The sequence below is a fragment of the Crocodylus siamensis genome, chromosome 2 (genome assembly GCF_052110815.1).
Source record: "Crocodylus siamensis isolate JL-2025a chromosome 2, ASM5211081v1, whole genome shotgun sequence".
NCBI classification, from domain to species: Eukaryota; Metazoa; Chordata; order Crocodylia; family Crocodylidae; genus Crocodylus; species Crocodylus siamensis.
The window spans coordinates 24,819,071-24,843,025 of record NC_143396.1 but is presented as its reverse complement, the minus strand read 5'-3'; the positions used below and the strand labels follow the sequence as shown (position 1 = coordinate 24,843,025).

General features: G+C 44.1%; 1 protein-coding gene across 2 annotated transcripts in view; it reads left to right on the top strand.

The window, feature by feature from the left end:
* The window catches only part of KIAA0232 (KIAA0232 ortholog), a 135,617-nt gene that overhangs the window by 89,104 nt on the left and 22,558 nt on the right, over window positions 1-23,955 (top strand). For both annotated transcript variants that reach the window (XM_090035547.1, XM_090035546.1), the window contains 2 exons: window positions 1,648-1,729; window positions 4,153-7,447. In XM_090035547.1, the coding sequence (XP_089891673.1) occupies window positions 1,648-1,729; window positions 4,153-7,447 (3,377 nt within the window). The remainder of the gene's footprint in view (window positions 1-1,647; window positions 1,730-4,152; window positions 7,448-23,955) is intronic.

Genomic DNA, 23,955 nt, shown 5'->3' with positions numbered 1-23,955 from the left:
ACAAGCAAAAAGATCATCTTGGGGGAGTTTTTACCAAGAAAATAAACATTTGTACTTTTTCTCCCCGCTTGGCTCCTCCCAGGAGCTAGGAGTCACCCCAGTCTGGAGTATGCACAGGGAGCAACTGTTCTTGCCTCTCCGCAGCCGGGGAGGGGAGGGGAGGGGAGGAGCCACTGCCAGCCGCTCCCATGCCGGCTTCTCACATTCTGGGGACTCTGGTGAGAAGCAAACCAGGGACACTATTAGCTGAGCGATGGTAGTGCTGTAAGCCGCCTGTCTGCTTCTTGAGCTGGAGCCCCCAGAATGAGAAGCGGGTTGGGGACTTTGCCGTTCTGTTCCTTTCCCCTGCCAGACTGGTCTGGAAGGAAACGAGCAGCAAACACTACTCCCTGTAGTTCCTGGTTTTGGGAAGAGGTGGGAGCTTTGCTTCCCATTGCCTGGCAGTATAAAAGCTGGGAGTGTTGGGAAGCAAGCTGAGTGAGAGCCTTTCCAAGCCCAGTTCCTGCCCTTCTGAAACTGGGAGCAAAGCAGAGGAGCAGCTGCTGTCTGCTTCCTACCCACTCCCCATGCCAGGGTCCTCATTTTGGGGACCTAGAAGGGTGCTTTGCCCTACTTCTTCCATCCTTGGAGCAGCTGTTAGTCCCTGCCTCTTTTCCAAACTAGGCACTGCCTGACTTGGGGAGGGGGCTGGGAACTTTGCCCTAGAGCTCCCTCTGCTCCACTCCTGGAGATCCCAGCCTGGGGAAAGAGTGGGTACCAGGAATGGAGTAGGGAATGGAGTGTGGTTTTCCCCAGATTAGGATCACTGATTTATATTAACTAATTTGACCTCAACTTCTTTGAGTGTGTTTTTCAGAACTGAAACAAAGAGTTTAACTGTTTCAAGCATGATTTTTATGTACCTTCAAGTAAAAAAAAAAAAAAAAAAAAAAAAAAGCACGCAGAAGAAATGAATCCAGAATAAATCCTTAATTAAAAAGGAAGCATTCCTTTAACTTTTACAGAATGCTTTGCAATGAACTCCTCTAGCTGACTTAGAAGTGTTAATCAAATAAAAAGATTAATTTTGGCAAGAATAAAAAGTAATGTTTTGTATAGATTATTTATTTACATTTTTTACAGGTTCAGTAACCTTTGCTATACTCAGCCATCACAACTGAAATCCCCTCCCTCTGTTTTTTCCTCACGCAATCCAAAAAATTATTCCAACTTCTGTGAAGCTTAATTTCCCCACTGAAATACGTAAGGGATTAGCTATCAAAACTTACAGCAATTCTGTCTTGAATAAATGGGCATAATTAAAGTCTAATGCTTGTGTACATTTTTTGAGAGGTTTAGGGCCTCAACAAGAAACTTAACTAAGTACAGTAAAAAGTTTTATAAGAAAAGGGCATAGTTAGAGTATAGTCTGAAGCTAGTATTCAATTATCTATGGTGAAGAGATTAATTAGATGTAGAAAACTTCTTGATGTATGTAACATTAAAGAAGGGTCACAGACTTTAAGTTTGTTGCACTAAGTTAAAAAGTTGCTCCATATTACTGTAATACCTTAAAGTATAAATCCTCTGGGTTTTTTAGTACTGTTAATATGTATTATAACTTTCTGAATTCCACTATAAAGCTTTCTGGGATTTTATTTTGTACAGACGAGAAGATTCACAAAAAGTTAGAGGGCTCTTTGTCTCCTGAGGCTGATTTATCTCCTACAGCAAAGGATCAAGTGGAAATGTATGTGTGTGTGTGTGTGGTTTTTTTAATGCCTTATTAAATATGATGGTTTAAAAGAATGCAACATTACAATTATTGTAGTGTTCATTTAAGTGTCATGAAATATGTTCCATTTTGCATACAGTATTTTGTCTATTAAATATTTGCATTGGGAGGCCAACTTCATTTTTGTTATGGGAATCAAGACTGATATTTCTTGACACTTCCGAATTTAATTTGAAGCCATATTATTGGATTTAATATGCTTTTTTTTTTTAGTTTCTGGTAAGGGGACAACATCAACTAGGCCAATTAAAGTGCTGAACGTGACTGCATATTCAATGCCAGTCTTTTTGTCCTCAAGCCAAATTTGTGGAATTACAGTTCCTTGTCTCTTATGGGTGCTTTTGCGAAGCATTACTCTGGAGTATTCTGTTACTCTGGATAAGTAGAGCAGACACATGATGTACAGCAGTTATTCAGAAAGAAATGCTACTCTCCAGTGTAAAAATTCTAGTGAATCTGTTATATGTCTACTATCACTATCAGTTTCACTCTGGGATGGCCATTTGTTCAATGCAGACTGGCTGTCCTGTTTCCAAGTGGCCTGGCATTGTGATAATTTTACTTCAGGCATGGAGCTTGAATGAGCTGGCTAGCTATGTCACTGCCACCTTGTAGCACATTTACTCTGAAATAGAATCCAGGGGAAATTATTCCAGAGTAAACATGTTTTATGTCCATATTCTACGGTAATTTTATCTTCCATAACAAAAAAAAGAAACCATGAAATCAACTAAACAAGGTGTTCACAATGAGGTATACTAAGCACCTCATTATGAAATTGGGGGGTTTGAATTTGACTTCACTGGAAATGGAAATATGATTTTTATCTGATCTTTCAATTACAGTGAGCATAAGCAGCTTTTCAGTTAAATTGTAACAGGTAAAAAAAAGTTTGACAGGAGTGTCATTAGGTTTACAATTCATCTTTTCAAGATATAAGATAAAATTGATCACACTATTGTGCATGAAGTGGGGAAAATAACATTTAACGTACACCATGATTCTTAATTTTGGTTGGACAAATGCTTCTCAACATCTGGAAAATAGACTCCGGTAACAGGCAAATCAACATAATTCACTGCTAATTATCTCAGTTGCTGGATCTCATAGAGTTTTGACTATAGTTGAATGGGTGATCACCAAAATACATTTATTTCAATATGTATATGTAGAGCAGCAACATTTGTACCTTCTAAATTCAAAAGAAAGCAACTTACTTTAGAGTCAGTTAGACAAACATTTATCTCGGTTGTTTTCCAACAGCGATGATACTGTCTTGAACAGGCAGATGGACTAGATGACTTCCTGAGGGACTTTCCAGCCCTGTTTTTTATGATTTTATTTCAGCCTTATGTGCTGGAGAACTTTCCAAATAAATATTTAGCTAGCATAGACAATGCTGAGGTAGCTGTGCCCATTTAATTATTTTCTTTTAAATTCATTAGGTTTAAAGAAGAGAGTTTGTTATCCTGTACATAGTTACTTAAACATCCCTCAAAATACTGTGGCTTTTGTTAATGGTAGGCCACTTTGAATATAGGAGAAAACATCACGGGGGATTGAACAATGTGCCTTCATTGCAATGGCTTTAAAGACTCTTTTTGGATTTTATGATTCTACAATTGATCACAATAAGTTAACTCAAACAAGCTTTAGTTAAAATGCCCCTGCCAGCATTTTTCAGCACGGGGATGCTAGTACATGAGACTCTGAAGTCTGCTGGAGCACAATTAGAACCATGCTCCAGCTGACTCAATTAATCGAGTCTGTTCTGACATACGGTGATTACAGCACTTCGGAGCAGCCTCACTGCACATGTATAGGCGCCCTTTTGCTTTAGATATGTTGTCAGAGGTTGGGAGTCTGGAGACTATTTTTTAAAGCTCTCACCCACTGGCATGCATTTTGATTTCTGCATATGTCATAATTTGCATTTGTTAAAAATAAAAAAAAGAGCGATCAAAAAGTACTTCTAGAAGTGTAGGAAGTGTAGGATTTCAGAATTTGTCAGTGTTCTTGAGAACATTCACCAGTGCCATTTCAGTAAGGGAATCCTAAATTCAATGTAGGTAACTTAAAAGTCCTTAGTAAAATGTTATGTTTCCAGATAACTTTGGGGATGAATGAATCTTCATACTTTTGAGTATCCTCAATCAGTGATGGCTTCATAGGGAGTTAAGTGTATTCAGTACATTTCAGGTGTGGACCCATTATATAGTCTACATCTAGATATCATTTTATGTGTATTTTTAAGTTCTCTTCCCCACCCCCTTTCTTTTCCATTTGCATTTGAACAGAATGAACAATGACTGGTATATATTTTGGGTTTTAAAAAAGTAAATGTGAACTGAATTTAAATGTCACCTTTTTCTTTACAGGTATTATGAAGCATTTCCTCCTCTTTCTGAAAAGCCAGTTTGCCTGCAAGAAATTATGACCGTATGGAATAAATCCAAAGTTTGTTCTTACTCTAGCTCCTCATCTTCATCCACTGTTCCACCAACTAGCACTGATACATCCTCTCCGAAGGACTGCAATAGCGAAAGTGAAGTAACTAAAGAGAGAAGTAACAAAGCATCTGCCGCTGCACATGAAAGAACCCAGCAAAAAAAAAATAAAAATGAGAAGGAGAACAAGTTTAGTAATGGCACTGTTGAAGATAAGCCTGCTTTATATAAAAAGCAAGTTCGACACAAGTCTGAGGGAAAGATACGTCCTCGCTCTTGGTCTTCTGGTTCCAGTGAAGCAGGCTCAAGTTCAAGTGGGAATCAAGGTGAATACAAGGCATCAATGAAATGTATTAAAGTAAGACATAAAACAAGGGAGGTTCGAAATAAAAAGGGGCGTAATGGGCAAAGCAGACTTTCAGTGAAGACTGGTGAAAAGGTTGACAGAAAAATCCATAGTGGAAGCAGCAGCAGCAGTAGCAGTGGGTCCATCAAACAGCTGTACAAAAGGGGTAAAAGACCATTAAAAGAAATTGGAAGGAAAGAAGCTGGTGGTAATGATGGAAAAGATTTGTATTTAAACAGCAGAAATGAAAAGGAATATAAAGAAGAACCTTTGTGGTATACTGAGCCGATTACAGAATATTTTGTTCCTCTGAGCAGAAAAAGCAAGCTTGAGACTACGTACCGCAACAGACAAGATGCATGTGATATAACATCAGAGGCCGTAGAAGAATTGTCTGAATCAGTGCATGGTCTTTGTATTAGCAACAATAATATTCATAAAACATACCTCGCAGCAGGTACTTTCATTGATGGTCACTTTGTAGAAATGCCTGCAGTTCTAAATGAGGATATTGAACTCACTGGGACCTCAATATGTTCTCAAGCAGAGGACGACAAATATTTGGATGATGTTCATCTGTCAGAACTAACACACTTCTATGAAGTGGATATTGATCAATCCATGTTGGATCCTGGTGCCTCAGATATGATGCAAGGGGAAAGTCGGATTTTGAATATGATTCGACAAAAAAGTAAAGAGAAAACTGATTTTGAGGCAGAATGTTGCATAGTGTTAGATGGAATGGAGTTGCAAGGGGAAAGTGCAATATGGACAGATTCAACCAGCTCTGTTGGTGCTGAAGGGTGGTTCTTGCAAGACCTTAGTAATTTAGCTCAATTTTGGGAGTGCTGTTCATCTAGCTCTGGTGATGCAGATGGGGAAAGTTTTGGAGGAGATTCTCCTATTAGACTCTCCCCTATCTTAGACAGCACAATGCTTAATTCACACATGCTTGCTGGCAATCAAGAGCTCTTTTCAGATATTAATGAAGGGTCTGGTGTAAACTCTTGTTTTTCAGTGTTTGAAGTGCAATGCAGTAATTCTGTTTTACCATTTTCTTTTGAAACACTCAACTTGGGAAACGAAAATGCAGATTCTAGTAGCAGTGCTAATATGCTTGGAAAAACACAGTCTAGATTGCTAATATGGACCAAAAATAGTGCCTTTGATGAAAATGAACACTGTTCCAATATTTCAACAAGAACCTGTAGTCCATGGTCACACTCGGAAGAAACACGTTCAGACAATGAGACTATAAATATTCCATTTGAAGAATCCACACAATTTAATGCAGAAGATATTAATTATGTAGTTCCTAGAGTGTCTTCAAATTACGTAGATGAAGAAATTCTAGAGTTTTTGCAAGAAGAAACCTGCCAGCAGCAGGCTAGAACATTAGGAGAAATGCCCACTTTGGTTTTCAAAAAAAAATCTAAACTAGAATCTGTCTGTGGTATTCAGCTGGAAGAAAAAGCAGAAAGTAAAGACTATGAAACTACACAAGTGTGTAGTGAAAGCAGCCCACATGGAGATGGCTACAGCTCAGGGGTTATTAAAGACATTTGGACAAATATAACAGACAGAAATTCTGCAGCAATGGTAGAAATAGAAGGAATAGAGGATGAAATGTTTTCAACTGATGTAAATAACTACTGCTGCTGTTTGGATACTGAAGCAAAAGTTGAAACCCTCCAGGAGCCTAATAAGGCAGTGCAGAGATCAGAGTATCATCTTTGGGAAGGTCAAAAAGAGAACTTGGAGAAGAGAGCCTTTGTTTCAAATGATCTATCAAAAGTAGATGGTGGTGATTATACTACACCGTCAAAACCCTGGGATGTAAATCAGGATAAAGAAAACTCATTTATACTTGGTGGTGTCTATGGGGAGCTCAAAACATTTAACAGCGATGGAGAATGGGCAGTAGTGCCACCCAGTCACACAAAAGGAAGCTTATTACAGTGTGCAGCTTCTGATGTAGTGACAATAGCTGGTACAGATGTCTTCATGACCCCAGGAAACAGCTTTGCACCTGGTCACAGGCAACTGTGGAGGCCATTTGTATCATTTGAACAGAATGAACAATCAAAGAGTGGAGATAATGGATTAAATAAAGGGTTTTCTTTCATTTTCCATGAAGACTTGCTGGGAGCTTGTGGTAACTTTCAAGTTGAAGAACCAGGGCTTGAATATTCATTCTCTTCCTTTGACCTCAACAATCCATTTTCACAAGTTCTTCATGTGGAGTGTTCATTTGAACCGGAAGGAATTGCATCTTTCAGCCCAAGTTTTAAACCCAAATCTATTTTGTGCTCTGATTCAGACAGTGAAGTTTTTCATCCCAGGATATGTGGTGTTGACAGGACACAGTACAGGGCTATACGGATTTCTCCAAGGACTCACTTTCGCCCAATTTCTGCATCTGAACTTTCTCCAGGTGGTGGAAGTGAGTCGGAATTTGAATCAGAAAAAGATGAGGGAAATATTCCTGTCCCTTCTCAAGTGGATGCATTTGAAGATCCACAAGCAGATTTAAAACCACTGGAAGAAGATGCAGAAAAGGAGGGGCATTACTATGGAAAATCAGAGCTTGAATCTGGAAAATTCCTTCCTAGATTAAAGAAGTCTGGAATGGAGAAGAGTGCACAAACATCACTGGATTCACAGGAAGAATCAGCTGGAATGTTGCCTGTAGGAAACCAAAATCCATGTTTGGAATGCAGTGTGAAAGAATCGCTAGATTTGAGGGATATGGAAAACTCTGAAGTAAACTGCAGGATAGTGGAGCCACAAGAAGAAACTAATAGTTTTTGCAGTTGTAAAGCAGGTTGCCAATTCCCTGCATATGAGGATAATCCTGTTTCTTCAGGAGAGCTTGAAGAGGTAAGATGCTGGATTTGCAGCTAGTGATGGTCAGTCAACTATCTGAGCAGCATCAACTTCAGTAGTGTGGTACTCCAATTAAATGGATTACATTTAATGCATCAACAGTAGTGTTTAATAATCTGGTAACAGTTATGACAGGGTTGGGTTACATAAATAAGTCTGCCATTTGAAAAAATTTATATTGACAGGTTAAGAAAATTGAGTCCCTTTTTGATTTGTCTGAAAATTTTTGTTTATTAATCTTAAAATGAATGTATTTTAAAACAGAAACATTAAGTATCCCAAATCAGTCCTTTAAATATCAACAGTAACAGGTGATGATGAATGTTAAGGCAAGGATTTAAATACAGGTTTCACATTTTGAGTAAAATACCTCTCTTTGCCAAACTGAACAGGAATGTTTTGGTCCCATTCATTTTAGCTCATTAAGTATGTTTTACGTTCAGTACTTCATAGAAAAAAGTGTGTTTGGAATACTAACTCTAGAAAAAAATAACCTGTTTCCTGAATAAAATCTTTAAAAAATAATAGAAACAAATATTGAAAATGTCTAATGTTACCTTATTGTATTGTTTTTAAGCATTTAAAAGGGTTTAATTTATTAAAGATTACATGGAAGAGTTGCTAAGAATTACACCTAGTAATCACCATCAGACTATGGAGAACATAATTTTAATATGCATTGTTTCTACAAAATGCTTACTTGGGTGATCCATATAAGAAGCCATGGCTTCTCTGACTGACTTGGAGTTATTGTGGTGAAGTAAATATGTCCTATACTATTTCAACAATAAGCACCACTAACGTGCTTTCAGTTTTCCTTGCTGTGGTACTGTAAGAGGATAGTATACATTTAAAATACTCATAAGTACTAACCCTTCAATTAATCCCTTCCTATTTCCGTATGTATGTATTTATGTTTACTCCATTACATTTAAACCCAGCTGTCCACATTTTTTTTTCTTTATTTGTACTTTCTTTCTTATTTCTTCATTTAGCCTCTTCTCCACTCATTCAGTTTTTAATTCATCTCCTTCAAATGAGTTGCTGCTGTTTCTGCTTCCCATAGTCCACCTGTGGTAGTGTTTTTCCTCTTGCCCAGAAGTCACATAATGCCTTTCCACTTACTTTTTCCAGGATTTTTGCTGCTTTCTTTTTTTCTTCCTATTTTCCTGGGCCCTTACCAGGCCGCCACAAAGAAGCCATGAGGGTTCTTGCTTATTTTGTGCTAAGCCATGTGCAAAGAGGCACTAAAATGTTAGTAAATTTAGGCTGAAAATGGAAAGATACATAATGGTCAGAGGAGTGAAGTTCTGGAACTGCCTGCCAAGAAGAGTAATGGGGGAGGGAAAGCAATGCAACTCCATTTAAAATGGAGCTTCATAAATAGGATTATATGACAGGTAATTCGCCTTGTTAGTCTTAAACCAGGCAGAAGGCAGGGTAGATTTTCCCCTTTATAAACTAACTAAATCGGAGAGATATAGCATAAACTTTTGTAAGCAGAATGCTTACTTCATTGCATGCTGTGAAGGGACTTTTGGAAGCAGAGTTGATAAATTCATTTCTTGGACACCATGGTGAAAGTTGGTAATGGCCATACCACCACCATGTCGTATTGGAGACCAGCTGACTGCTATATCTACTTTTCTGCAAGTAGCTCTCACCCCTATCTCAATTATCTACAGCCAAGGTCTGTGTTACAACCATATCTGTTCTTGGGATGCACGCCTTAAAGCAGTGCTTCCCAAATTTTTGATAGTCGGGGCATACTTTGAGGACTAAAATTGGCAGCACGCTTCACTCACCTGTCCCCAGGCCAGATCAGTCCCACGTGTTTTCACAGCACGCTTCTACTACTCTCACAACATACTACTGTAAACTGCAGTAACCCTTTGGGAATCTGCCTGAAAGATCTGGAGCAGGAATTCCTACAATTAATAATACAGTCCTAAAACTGTAGCCACTCAAATCGATAGAGCCAGACTCAGACCTCACTCCTGCTGCAATATCAACCCTAAGGCAAGGACAACAGAATCCCTCTGGTTGTCATGTAGAGCCCTCAGCTTGAACACCTCAAGGCACATCATTAATGACCTCCAGCCCCTCTTTGAAAAAGATGATGATATCAAGGTATCCATGGGGGGGATGGTGGTAGGGGAGAGGGACAGGTACACAAACTGGGCCTGGCTTACAGGCAGCCACCCCAACCTCCAGTAATGTCTTTCCAGCATCAGACTACCTAACTCCTATTCTCACAAAGGCACCAAACCTTGCTCTCAATTCAGATGCCAGCTATGCTCCCATTGTAGTTGGTGTTAGTGCTGGCGATCCCTCAATTTGAGGATGATCCCTACCATGGCTCGCTAATAGGTCTTGAGGTGACTTGAGTGCAATCCTTGAGTCACAAATCTATCTGCAGGTCTTTCTGTGGGGAACAGGAAGATGCATAATGTGATTCCTCTCCTTTTCCTTCCTCCACTCTCTTTTCTGCTTTGAAAGCAAGACGCTTTTTCCTCAGAACTGGCTGCCACTTGGTTGAGGTTGCAGTGACATTGAATTTGGTTGTCAGGCAGCTGTGCTCCTACACCAACACAGACTGCATCATCACTCAACCAAGTAACATGGATTATAACATGTAGGGTTCATTTAGCTGCATGTTATAATCATGTTAACATCATATATGCCATCATGTGCTTACAATGCCCCTCTATTCTCTACATTAGAAAGACAATGCAACCTGTCCAATGTAAGAATTAACAAACACTGATGTGATATCAGTACCAGAAAAGCAGACAAGCCTGTCGCAGTACACTGTAACCTCCCTGGACAATCCATCATTGACCTCAAGAGTGGCTGTTCTTAGACAACAAAACTTTAAAAACAAACTTGTATGGAAAGTAATAAAACACAAAATCATCCACAGACTGGATTGTGTTAAATTTGGTCTAAAATGAGACTGGATTCTTGCTTCATTCCCTGGATTAGCTTTTATAAACCCGGTGTCCCTCAGTGGGTTTACTGGTTTGTTTGTTTTTTTTCTTCTACCCACCTTGCCTCTCTCAGCAGTGCTCCCTCCTTTTTTCTTCCCCCCTTCCCTACCCTTTGTATTCTCATCAGTTTTCTGTATAGTAGCTCTGCTTCCTCCAATTGCTACACATCATCTGTTGAAGTCCTCTGCTGATGAAAGCTTATGCATTACATCTTTAATAGTGGTTAGTCTACAAAGATGCAGATCCACCCTAAATCCACCGTGCCTTATGCCTGGATTATATGACTCGGGCCTTTAGCCTGTGTAGTCACCCTACTTTCCGTATGCTTTTTTCTTAATAGAAATACTGGCATCCTCTCCTAAATCATTAAATTTCCCACTTACCAGGGTGGGGAGAAACATCAAGATTTGACTTCCGTGCCTGCCCCTTCCCCTTTCATTTCTGTTTCTTTCTTTTTCCTTGTCCAGTAATCCAGCCACGAGAAGCAGATGTGTTCTGGATAAGGAATTTTCCTTTCTGATTGCCACTACTTAGTACTTGGGAAATGAGGGGTTCTGAAGAAACGTTAGTCCAGCTGCTGATGGAAATTTCCCAATGTCATGTTTCTGAGCTCCTTTTTTAGAGAAGAGTTAAAAGGCTTCCCTTTCTGGGGCCTGCATCTAGCACATGACTAGGTCAGAATTTCCATAGCTTTAAAGTTCAAAACCACATAGGGCATGTATGTATTGCTTCCATGATGCTCCTAAGACCACCACCAGCAAATATACTGCTGTGCACTGGCTCTTGCTCTGTGTGTGCCAAACCTAAAAAGGAGGTGGTGAAACTGTCCTGAGCATATGCCATGTTGCTGCTCCTCAGAGCTGTTGATCCTTGATAGCAGCACTTGAAGAGGCGGGTGTTCTCAAGATGGCTTCACAGCTTCATTTTTAGGTTTGGCATCTATAGAATTGATTCACTGCTACATGCCCCAGTAAAAGAAAAAAAAACATATGTGAAGTTTTTATAATTAAAAAAAAATTATTCACGCTCAGGTTTTGAGATTTAGTAAATCACTGAGTATATCATGTGTGTTATAAGCTGTAGCTAATGTGCTTAGCTACATAAATAATACAGTGCTGTTTCAACAGTTTTATTAACTGGGTCCAGTGGTATTTTAACCATTTCCTTACTGAACTGGATGCAGGTGAGAGAGTATACTGATCAGACTTGCAGACAACACAAATGCTTTTTAGGAAAGGAATAAAATTCAGAGATCTTGACCACCAGCTGGTCTATAGAAAAAAATTAATAGCAGATGTAAGGTGCTAACGGAAAGAAAAAGAGCCAAATACACATACAGTGGGGGATAATTGGCTAGGGAACAGCACTTTGGAGAAGGAGCAGAGGGCTGTAGTGGATCACAAATTTAGCACGAGTCAACAGTGCAGTGCTGTTTGGGGGTGGGGGGGAGGGAAAGAAAAGCAAATGCAGTTTTGATTTGCATAAATGGAAGCATTGTATAAAAGGCAAAGGATATGATAGTACTGTTCTATTTGGTACTACTTAGGCCTTGACTAAATTACTGTGTCCAGTTTTGGGCACCGCATTTTAAGAAGGATGTAGAGACACTGGAGAGGGTCCAGAGGCAAGCATTGAAGATGACAAAGACGTTGGCAAGCAAGCTGCATAAGGAAAAGCTATTTAGTTTAGAGAAAAGGAGCTTAAGAAAGAACATGATAGTAGTTTTGAAATATTTGAAAGGCTGCCACAAAGATGGAGACACATTAGTTTTCCTTGCTGTAGAGAGTAGGACATGAGGCAGTGGATTTAAACTGCAGCAAAGCAATCGGCATAGGAAAAAAACACTCTTTCATATCAGCAAACAATCTCCCCCCCCAATTAAATACATTGGCTATCATTAACCAGCTGCTAGAAGCAGCATGTGCTCAATTATAGAAACCAGCTCTAAAGCTTGGACTCAGGCCATTCAGGGCATGCCCATAGAACACATGGCCCATATGGGGTAGGCACACTGATGGGAACCTTGGCGGGGGTATGTGTGAGTATGACCCTTAAAACAAACAAGAAACAACCAGGCAGTTTGCTCCCCAGGAGAGAACAAGCACTAGATGGTACTACAATATCAGACCAGCACTCCAAGAGGCTGAAGCAAACTCCAGCTCCCTCCCTTGATACCAAAAATGCTACCATAAGGCTAGGTTTGTGCAGTCCATTTGAATAAGAGATAGTGCTCATTGTGCTTAATCCCCCTTAGCACCAACTCTTTTAAAAGTCATGGTGAACCACTACATCAGATATACTTTTACTACTACTTCACCCCCACAGCTGACTGATGCTTTGCTTTTCCACTTCCAGTGATTCCTGTTTCTTTGCAAGCCTTAAATGTCTGGCAAACATCACCGAACTTCTGTGTGGCTGAGAGGCTCTGTCCCTCCCTCCCTCAGCCTGTCTCATGGGTAGTGTGGCCTTACGGGGTGGAGCCAAGCCAGGCAGCCCTGTGCCTGATCTGTGTATACATGTTTGGAGGGTCCCAGGACTTGTGACAAGAATACCCAGTTCCAGTCATGAGTGGGGGGGTAATTAGCACATGGATCCTATGTAGAGTACACACATATACTGTGAGCAGTGCTGGGCTGTGGGGTCCCAGGGCTTCAAGGGCTGTTGATTCTGCAGGGGCCAAGCCAAATAACTTATGTTATTGAGAACAGCTACCTCTAGTTTAGAGGTGTTCTAGAAGAGTTTGGATAGACGTATAGCTGCAATGGCGTAGCAATACTGAATTCTGCTTCTGTGGAGGGGATTGCACTGCGATTCTTTGACTCAAGTACTTTCTCTTAATTGTATTTTTTATAACCAAGAAGGCTATGGTTAATCCATGCATTTCAGTCATATATAGGCAAGTGTTTACACTGATTGTATCTGTCTAGTGCCCTGTTGCGTTTGACCTTGGCTTTGACTTTGAAAAAATACCAAAACACTAACTTGATTGCATTTGTTATTGATGCTTTTTGGCAGGCTTACAACTTCAAGGTCATATTAAAATACATTCTTTTCAAGACATTTATAATTCTGCAAACATCTTGAGAGCTGTTCCAGTTTACAATACACGGTATAGCCACACAGAGTTCTCCTTCTGATTTGCAGTGTGGAGCTATGTTTGTTCTTACAGGGTGAATCCAGATTTGATTTGTTTGAAGAGCTTGAGGTAACTATGCAGTCACTATATGCTCATCTACAACAGACTGGACTGCATTTTGAAGATGTAATATGATCTAAAACAGTGAAATGGAAATGCCTTAATGAGAACAGCTACGTCTAGTTTAGATATGCAAGGACAGTTTACCAGTATGGAGTTCAGTGAGTCCTCAGACTTCTGCTCCTGCTTAATTATGAGACGAGATGGAAAATAGAAACCATTTCTCAACATGTAAAGGAATAGACAGCTCTGCTGTTCTAAAGTTTCTTGCTGTCTCCTGATATAGGAAAGTGAAACAGGATGTTTTCCAGGAAACCAGCCAGCAATGTGTAGGTTCAGCTTTAGGTAGGCTTTATATTGCCAGAATTATGCAGACAGTCTCTGTCAGCAGAAGTGATGCATCCAAACTCCAGCAGCTTTAAGCAGCAAAAACACCCCATGTTTAGAAGGCTCAGATGGTATGTGCCTCGTTCCTGGAGGAGGAAGATGAGATTGTAAACTAGACTTCGTATTTGAGTGGGCTATGGTCACTTGGTAGCCTTATCAAGTATAGAGGGGGTTTTATAGCTAAATTGTCCAGGTGAGAAAATGCTGAATAACAGGTAGCTGAAACAAGAGGATGGAGAGAGAGTGCTTGCTCCCTGCTAGCCTACCCAAGACTGAGCTGTCACAGCTTTGGAGAGACTGCAGAAAATATTCCCACCCTTCCTGCCAGTCAGTTTCTCCCTTTCCTGCCAGTCAGCTGGTGGAGGGAATTTTCCCTGCAGAGCAGTTTGAAAGCTGACAGGGCTGAGAACTGGGACTGGGTAGGCTCTCCCTGCTGTTTTCTGGCCATGTGGTCTTTAAATGCCACGTGTTGTCCAGGGTGGCACATACAGTGGTGTAAAAGCCATGGGGCTACCTGTTGATAACCTACCCTTTTCCTAGGCAGTGAAGAGAACTGACTGTCAATTAATAGGCTCCCCTAAGGGTGGAGTAGCCTAAGGAGCATCCCTCAAGTGCGGGGCTTCCCAGCCTTTTCTTTAACATGATCTTAGTTAAACAGGAAATTTTTTGCAACCCCAAAATGACACAGACAAAATCAACAAGACAGGGTTCATCAAATTTCTGCTTTAGTGCTTTGGACTCCTTTCATTTCTTGTTCCCATCCTTATTACTAGTTTACTGCTAGAGCTCAAAGCATCCATGTTAGATTTTTTTGGAGAAAAGCATCCATGTTAGATTTCTCTGTCATGTAAAATGTATTTCAGCCAGCCAGTATCAACGTACTGATTTTACATCAGCTTCCTATAACGTACAAGTATCTTGCGCCAGATCTGCAACTGTCATGCATAGATGAATAACTACCATGTGCAAGAGTTATATATCTGTAAACAGGAAGCGTATTCATCATAATCGGTCAACACTATCAAGTGTCTTTGGGATCCCACCCCCCCCCTTTTTTTTTTTAATCATTGTGACCTCCAAGGTTGAGGCTCTTGTGACCCCTGTCTGGAGATTTTGCCTGTGTAGCTCTCCAGCCAGGGGCCTAGAACATATTTACATTTCCACTCCCATGCTGTTACCTTATCATTTAAGAATTTCAGAGACCTTCCCTCTAGTAATGAACACCTGTCTGTGGCCTCAGTGAAATGGCTGCTACTCTAGAAGGGAGGAGGTCTTGTAGTCTATCCTGGACTTTTGTTCTTAGCAGTATGGAAACTTCTGCACTGCAATGGTCTCCCTCTGTTTTACCTAATAACTAGTTAATGTAAGGGGGAGTGACAGCTCCAAGACAAGGGCTGTAGCGAAAAGTGGATAATACCTGACCTATCACAAGGTAGGTAGAGTATTGTTTTGAAAGCAGAAAGATTCAGATTCAAATCCACGCTGGGCTTCCTAAACAGGTGCTCTAACTATTCAGCTATTGAGGCTAAACTATGAAAGGACTGCGGCCCCCACCCAAACCCCAATGCACTTTATCCTGGACTTACACTTGAGTGTACTCATTCATGCCTCGGCATATGAATTGTTCAATTCAATTCTATGCTTAGCCATGTGCACATCCACAGGGCCCGGCACACACAAAAAATGCCCAGCTACACAGATAAAAAACTGACATTTGAGTACGTAAAAGAAAGATTTCTATCCATCATGAGTTACTGTACTTACACTGTTATTACAGCAAACGGGTGACCCTGTTTTGCTTTGTTTTTCTGGATATTTAAATGATACGAGATAACAGTTTGAAAGTCTTAGCCTACGATATCTCCAAAAGGCAGAAATTAGGAGTATTCGTGATGAAACTGCCAAAAACTCTGCATTCTTCCACAGGCAGAACTAGTACACTAGTAAACTTTTTAAGGACATAGCCTGAGAAAAGGCTACGTACACATCTACCAGAACTCAATATAAACTGTGCTTATTAACTATAAAAACAGTCTGCTCTATGCTTTTCATGCATCATTAAGGCTTGCCTTATTTCCCTGAGTGCCTTTTGCTTCTTTATGAGGTACAGGATTTCATAGCTGCTTTAGAAGCTCAGAAATGGATGGGTTGAGTCCTGCTCAGTTTCACTGGTTAAGCATAGCACAGTTACGTTACAAAGTAGATAGTGGAGACAAAGTTCTAAATACCCGTGTGGTTCATACACCTAACCAATGTGCGGGTAACTAAGGTTTGTTATGACATTAGCAGAAGGTAAAAAAACAGGACAGATGTGTTATGCAGTTTAGTAAATTATGCATTTTTAAACTTGCATATAAACTGCACACACTATACTCTGTGTGTGTGTGTGTGTGTGTGTGTGTGTGTGTGTGTCTATATGGAGAGAGAGAGCATGTATATGTATTTGTGTGTGTATGTATACACACACACATGCTATATTTGTTAGATATGGCTATTTTAAAGGATTTCTTTCCCGAAGGAAGGATGTACAACATTGTAGATCTGTCAGAAGGGGCATGTTCAAATTAACCTGTTTTATCAAGGTCCAACCTCCAAATGTTTGGCCTGATTACGTTAATAATATATTTAAACTCTGTGGAACCTTAGTGTGTATCTTTTGTTGGTTTTAGGAACAACTTCTACAATTGGGAAAGGATTAGAATTTCTAATCTTCCTCAGTGCAGATTGTTATATATCCTGTCCAATGTAGGGTGCTTCACGCTCAATTTTTCCAGAACCTGTTTTTCATACAATATTCAGGGGATGAGAACAATCTTGTATTGGACTGTTAAAAAACTAATTTCAAGAAACAAAGGTGAAATAGATAAAAATAAGAAAGGGGGTAAAATAAACATTTGTTCTGAATTGAGGCCATGCTACTTGGATGTTTTAACTTGTAGGTATTGACAAACTAGTTATTTCTAGGGTTAGGTTGCTCTTGAACCAGTGTTGAAGATCTATATTTCGTACTTATGCCTTGGTTGTTTTCTTGTTCTAGCCCTTGGAGACATTCTTATCTTCTTTGAATAATTAGACTAAGAGATTTGAACCTAAACTTTTTGGATTAGGGCACATTTGAGAGATCTGTCTGCTGCCTCTTTCACATCTCAATTACCTTTATTCTTGCCTTTATCACTTCAGTGATCAAAACAAGTTTACAATCTCTCTTGTTGTTTTTCTGGTGGCTAGAATCCTGTGCTAAGCTTAATGGCAAAAGTGCATATGGCTTTTAGTCCTCCTATAGTGGGTGGTGACAAATCCCATCAAGATGGCAGTCTTCCCACATTAAATCATACAGGCTCTGGGCATTTTTCTACATTCTAATTGCACGTTGTATGGCATCATGGATGCCAAAAAGATAAAAATCCATAAGGGTTACCGTTCTGAAGCTGGGATCTGAAGTCTCCATACTTTTTCCAAAATAGCTGTACCCCAATGGGGTAGAACTATAATTCAGGTGGGAAAGATTGCCTTTTTGATATCATTTACCTATCCAGTTGATAACTGCATATAGTTAAAGGCTACAGAAGTCTGCTGGGTTCATTTGTCTTGACATTTTGACATTTCATAAATGAGCAAAATCTGGGCTAGCTTCTTTACAGTCTAGTCTGGTACCATAATATTGGTAAAGACTTGGATATAATTAAATTCCTTTTTAATGAATTTTGCAGTATGGTTCTGATTTGAAATACTGATTACATCCCTGTAGCATCTGAGTCCTCCTTCAGTTTTTCCTTGCGTTATTTTTGTGGCACAGTACTACTTTCCTATTCCCATTTTCACAGATGGAGAAAACTAAGTGACTAATGAAATATGTAATGGATGTAGGAATTGAACATAGTTTTCCCTAGTTTTAAGGCTAGGTGCTTCTCACTTATTTAACTTTTTTCCATTTTGTCTGAGTTTGAAAATGCTTCTCCGTGGTCGGGCTGGGCTGCCACTGCTGCTGACTGCCTTGATCCAGAGCAGAGCTACAGTAGAAGATAAAGGGGAGTGGGCAGGGAGGGAAGGCAGCACAGGGGAACCAGGGAGTGAGGAGCCAGGCATCAGGTGCAAGCAAGGGTAGGGGATGCAGGGGAAGGCTTCATATGTGGTCCTTTATTGCATATTTGAATTAAGGCCTCATTATGCTAGGACTGTGCATACATACCTCAAAAAGTGTATCATAGATTTCATAGACATTGGGGCTGGAAGGGACCTCGGGAGATCATGGAGTCCAGCCCCCTGCCCAAAGGGCAGGAAGTCAGCTGAGGTCATAGGATCCCAGCAAGATAAGCATCCAATTTGCTCTTGAAGGTGTTCAATGTAGGTGCTTGAACCACCTCCGCTGGCAGACTGTTCCAGACCTTGGGGGCTCGGACAGTAAAGAAATTCTTCCTCATGTCCAGCCTGAAACGGTCTTGCAGGAGTTTGTGACCATTTGACCTCGTTATCCCTTGGGGTTCTCTGGTGAACAAACGTTCCCCCAGATCCTGGTGGTCACCACTGATAAACTTATAGGTGGCCATCAGATCACCCCTGAGCCTACGCTTTTCCAGGCTAAAGAGTCCCATGGCTCTCAGCCTGTCATCGTAAGATCTGTTTTCCTGACCTCTGATCATGCGCGTGGCTCTCCTCTGGATTCTCTCAAGCTTCTCCACATCCTTTTTGAATTGTGGAGCCCAAAACTGCACGCAGTACTCCAGCTGCGGCCTCACTAAGGCCGAGTACAAGGGAAGAATGACGTCCCAGGATTTGCTCGAGAAGCATCTGTGGAGGCAAGCCAGCATTTTGGTCGCTTTACTAGCTGCAGCACCGCATTGGAGGCTCATGTTCATCTTGTGGTCAATGATGACCCCCAAATCTCTTTCTTCTGTAGTGCTATCCAACGTAGCACTGCCAAGCCTATAAGGATGCTGCAGGTTTTTCCTCCCAAGGTGGAGAACCTTGTATTTTTCGGTGTTAAACACCATCAGGTTCTCGTCTGCCCATTTGCTGAGCTTGTCCAGGTCAGCCTGGATCACCCGCCTATCTTCTGGCGTGGATGATTTGCCCCAAAGTTTGGTGTCATCGGCGAACTTGGCCAGTCCGCTTCTGACTCCAATGTCCACATCATTGATGAAGATGTTGAACAGGATGGGTCCCAGGACAGAGCCTTGAGGGACCCCACTGGCCACAGGGCACCACGATGAGTGACTGCCATTGATCACAACCCTTTGGGTCCTACCACGGAGCCAGTTTCCCAGCCAGCGGATCGTGGTGGAGCCAAGGCCACAACCGGCCAGTTTGGCCAAGAGGTGATCGTGGGATACCAGATCAAAAGCTTTTTTGAAATCAAGATATATGACATCAATCTCTTCTCCCTCGTCCAGGTGATAGGTCACCTGGTCATAGAAGGAAATGAGATTGGTCAAACAAGACCTACCCGCAACAAACCCGTGCTGGCTATCCCTTAGGATGTTAGCCTGGGCCAGTCCGTCAAGGATGGCCTCCTTAATAAACTTTTCTAAGATCTTCCCCAGGATAGAAGTCAGGCTAATGGGCCTGTAGTTAGCCGGATCCACTCTCCTCCCTTTCTTGAAGATCGGCACGACACCAGAGCGCCAGGAGTTTTCAAAGACCCGTGCCAGGGGCTGGGCTATGCTGCTCGCCAGCTCCTTGAGTACCCTGGGGTGCAGATTGTCAGGGCCAGCTGACTTGAAGGTGTCCAGCTTCTCAAGGTGTTCCTTCACGAGGTCAGCATTTATGGAGGGTAGGGGATCCCCATCACCCGGATCTCCCTGTCCCATAGCAGGCATGGGCGTCTCACGGGACTGATGAAAGACTGACACAAAGTACGTGTTTAATAGGTTGGCTTTTTCCTGGGCGTCAGTTGTCAGTTGCCCTATCTGGTTTAGCAGGGGTCCAACATTGCCCTTGCTTTTCCTCCAGCTCCCCACATATCTGCAAAAGGACTTTTTGTTGTCCTTGATGCTTGAAGCTAGTTGGAATTCAGTTGCAGCCTTGGCTTTCCTGGTTTGCTCCCTGCAGGACTGGACCAGCGCAGAATAATCCTCCTTGGAGGTGAATCCCGTCCTCCATCCTTTGTAGGCTTTCCTTTTTAGCCACAGGAGGTCCGCTAGGTCCCTAGAGAGCCAGGAGGGCTGCTGTGCCTTCTTGCTGCCTTTCCTCCGTGTTGGAATAGATTTAGCTTGTGCATTGAGGATCGCTTCCTTGAGAAGCAACCACTCTTCTTGAACTCCCATCTCCCTGGGGTCACGGTCCCTGAGGGCCTGACCGACAAGCCTCTTGAGCTTGTCAAAGTCGGCTTTTCTGAAGTCAAGGACTTCTGTGTTGCTGACTGACTTGCCAGCTTTACGGCGGATGGTGAAGGTGATCAGCTCATGGTCGCTGTCACCCAGCTTCCCATCGATCACTAGGTCGCCGATTAGGTTGTCCCCCGTAGCCAGTACCAGGTCGAGCAGCGCTTTGCCTCTCGTTGGCCCATAGACTTCTTGAGTCAGGTAGAGGTCATCCACACACGAGAGAAAGCTTTGCAACCGCTCGGATTTTGCTGAGTGATCTTCCCACGAGATGTCCGGGTAATTGAAGTCACCCATGACAACCAAGGTCCTGGAGCAAGCGGCCTCAGTCAGATCCCGGGTGAACTCCTGGTCAAGCTCGGGACTTTGAGTGGGAGGTCTGTAGTAGACTCCCACCGTTGTGTCCTCTGTGCCATTTTTCCCACAAATTTTTACCCAGAGGGTCTCTAGCTGTCCATGCCGGTCACCAACATCAGCTTGCAGGGACATGTAGCTTTCCTTCACATAGAGAGCTACACCCCCGCCCCTTTTGTCAATACGATCCCTCCTGTACAGGGTATAGCCCTCTATACCCGTGGTCCAGTCATGGGTGGAGTCCCACCAGGTCTCCATTATCCCAGTGACATCATAATTCTTTACACTAAGCAGGAGGACAAGCTCCTCCTGCTTGTTACCCAGGCTCCTGGCATTAGTGTACAGGCAGGCAAGTGTGCCCTTAGGGGCTCTTGCCTTGCCCACAGATTGTGCTAGGGCAGGGGTGGGCTCCCTTAAGTGCCTTGGTCTGCTGGCTTTGCAAGGGTCGCTCAGCGGGCCAGCAGTGGCAGTAGTCCCCCCCATCCCCCAGCGGGCTTAGCAGGTCAGGAGCAGGTCAGCCAGCCTGGCTGAGAAGAGCCTCCTCCCCAGGGGAGAGAGGTGGAGGCCATCTCTTCCCAGCAGCTCACTGCCTCTCTCGCCAAAGAGCGGGCTGTGGTCATGGAAGCCAAAGCCTTCCCGATGACACCAGCGCCGCAGTCTTTGGTTGACTGCGTGGATCCTCCTCTCCCTCCTCAGCCCATAGCCCGAGACTGGGAGGATTGACGAAAACACCACCTGAGCTCCCAGACCCCTAACCTCCGCTCCCAACTCCTTGTAGCACCTCATGACCTGGCTGGGGGTGCTCTGAGCCATGTCATTGGTGCCCATATGAATAAGGAGCATGGGGTAGTGGTCTGTGGGCCGGAGGAGCTGCGGGATCCTCTCCGCAGTGTCTCGGATGTGGGCCCCCGGGAAGCAGCAGACTTCCCGGGCTAAGGGGTGGGGGAGGCAGATTGCCCCCTCAGTGTCCCGCAGGATGGAGTCTCCCACAACAAACACCTTACGCTTTGTCTTGGGGAGAGCGGGGCCAGTAGCTGCGGTCAAGCCTGGGTTGCCTGCGGGAGCTGGCAGCTGCATGGGCTCTGCTGGGGCTGCAAGAGGTGCGAACCTGTTGCTAAGCTCCGGCAAGGGAGGGACCTTGGTGCAGCGGGCCTTGGGGCCCTTGACCACCTTGGTCCATGCCCCTGACTGGGCAGAGCGGGAGGTCCCAGAGTCCTCCTTAGTCGTGGAGGGAGACGGTGCTCTCCTCTGTGGCTCCAGGGGGAGAAGGGCCTGGCAGTAGGAGTCTATCTCCTGCTCACAGCCCCTGATGGCACGCAGTCTCTGGACTGTGGCCTGGAGCTCCTCCAGCTGGCACGCCAGAGACCCCAGTAGGGAGAAGACCCCGCAAGGGGAGGTGGCCATGCTCCTGGGCCCCAGAGCCTGAAAAAGGGACAGGCAGCCCCCGCAGCCAAGAGCCAGGGGCTCTGTCTGCGTGGAGCCCGGAACCATGGGCTCCGTCTGGGTGGCCGTCTCTGAGGTGACCGATGGGGGGGCTGCAGAGCCCAAGGGGACCCTCGGGGTGCGGCGCGTGCCCATCCGTGTCATGCCTCTGGTAGGCTGGCTACGGCTGGAGCTGACTACTGTGGGGGGTCACAGGCAGGGTCTCGTGCCCTCCCACGCCCTCTCCTGTGCAATTCTGCGCTAACTCGAGCGCCTGTTTATGCAGCCCGTTCTCACGGCTCCGGTTGCGTGGCTCCCTGGGGGGCTGGGCCAAGTAGGGGCCTGGGTGGGGGCTTGACCCGGCCCAGCACCAGGCAGCGGCCTCCTCCCAGCAAGCGAGGAGTTAACCCGTTCCCACCATGAGCCCGCTTACCTCCGGCTGTGCTGGGGGTCGGCAGGGGGCTCTGCGGCTGCTGAGGAGGTGTCTGGGGGGCTTCGGGGGAGTGGGGGCGCAGCGGGCTTCACCCTGGCGTCTCTCACCTCTCCGGAGCCTAACTGAGCCTTTTTTTTTTTTCCCCCCTGTTTGGCGGGCCCTTTTAAACTGTGTGCATGTGCAGTGGGCCTGCCGTCAGGGAACGTTGGTTTCTCAGGCCAAGGGAGCCCTGCCCGGGATTTGGGGGGCCCTGCCCTACAGGAGGGGGACTGGTGACTACCCCACTCTTTCTCTTGTCACTCCCTGGGGTGTGAGAATCAATGAGTCGGAAGGGACCTAGACAGATCATCTAGTCCGACCCCTGCCGTGGGCAGGAAGGAGCACTGGGGGTGGCAGGGGTCATAAGACCTCAGCCAGGTGCCTATCCAGTCTCCTCTTGAAGATTTCCAGGGAAGGTGAGAGCACCACCTCTCTGGGAAGCCTATTCCAGGCTCTGGACACCCTTACAGTGAAGTAGTTCTTCCTAATATCTAACCTAAACCTATCCTCCCTCAGCTTGTGGCCATTGTTCCTGGTGACTCCAAGGGGGGCCCTGGTGAACAGACTTTCCCCGAGTCCTTGCTGGTGGCCCCTGACAAGGTTGTAGGCAGCCACAAGATCCCCCCTCAGTCTCCTCTTGCAGAGACTGAAGAGATTCAGGTCCCTCAGCCTCTCCTCATAGGGCTGGCCACGGAGGCCCTCAACCATGCGAGTGGCCTCCTCTGCACCCTCTCCAGGTTCTCCACATCTCTCTTGAAGTGCTGTGCCCAGAACTAGACACAGTACTACAGCTGTGGGCTGACCAGCGCCGTATAGAGGGGGAGCAAGACTTGTCTGGACCTGTTAGTGATGCCCCTGTTGATGCATGACAGGGTGCGGTTGGCTCTGTCTATTGCTTTGTCGCATTGGCGACTCATATTCATCCTGGAGTCAATCCTGACTCCAAGATCCCTCTCTGCCTCTCTGGGGAGAGCCCCTAACCTATAGCCATAATGCTGGTTCCCTCTCTCCAGGTGCAGCACCCTGCACTTGTCCTTGTTGAACCGCATCCTGTTCAGATCCACCCACTTCTCCAACCTATCCAGGTCTGCCTGGATGCGGTCCCTGCCTGCTGGTGTATTCACTTTACCCCACAGCTTGATGTCATCAGCGAACTTGAACACGGTGCTCTCCACACCCTCGTCCAGGTCGCTGATGAAGATGTTGAACAGCACCGGCCCAAGCACCAAGCCCTGGGGGACTCCGCTGCCCACACCTTCCCGGGTCGACTTTGACCCATCCACCATCACCCTCTGGGTGCGCCCCTGGAGCTAGTTTGCCACCCGTGTGACCATGCATTTGTCAATGCCACAGTCCCTCAG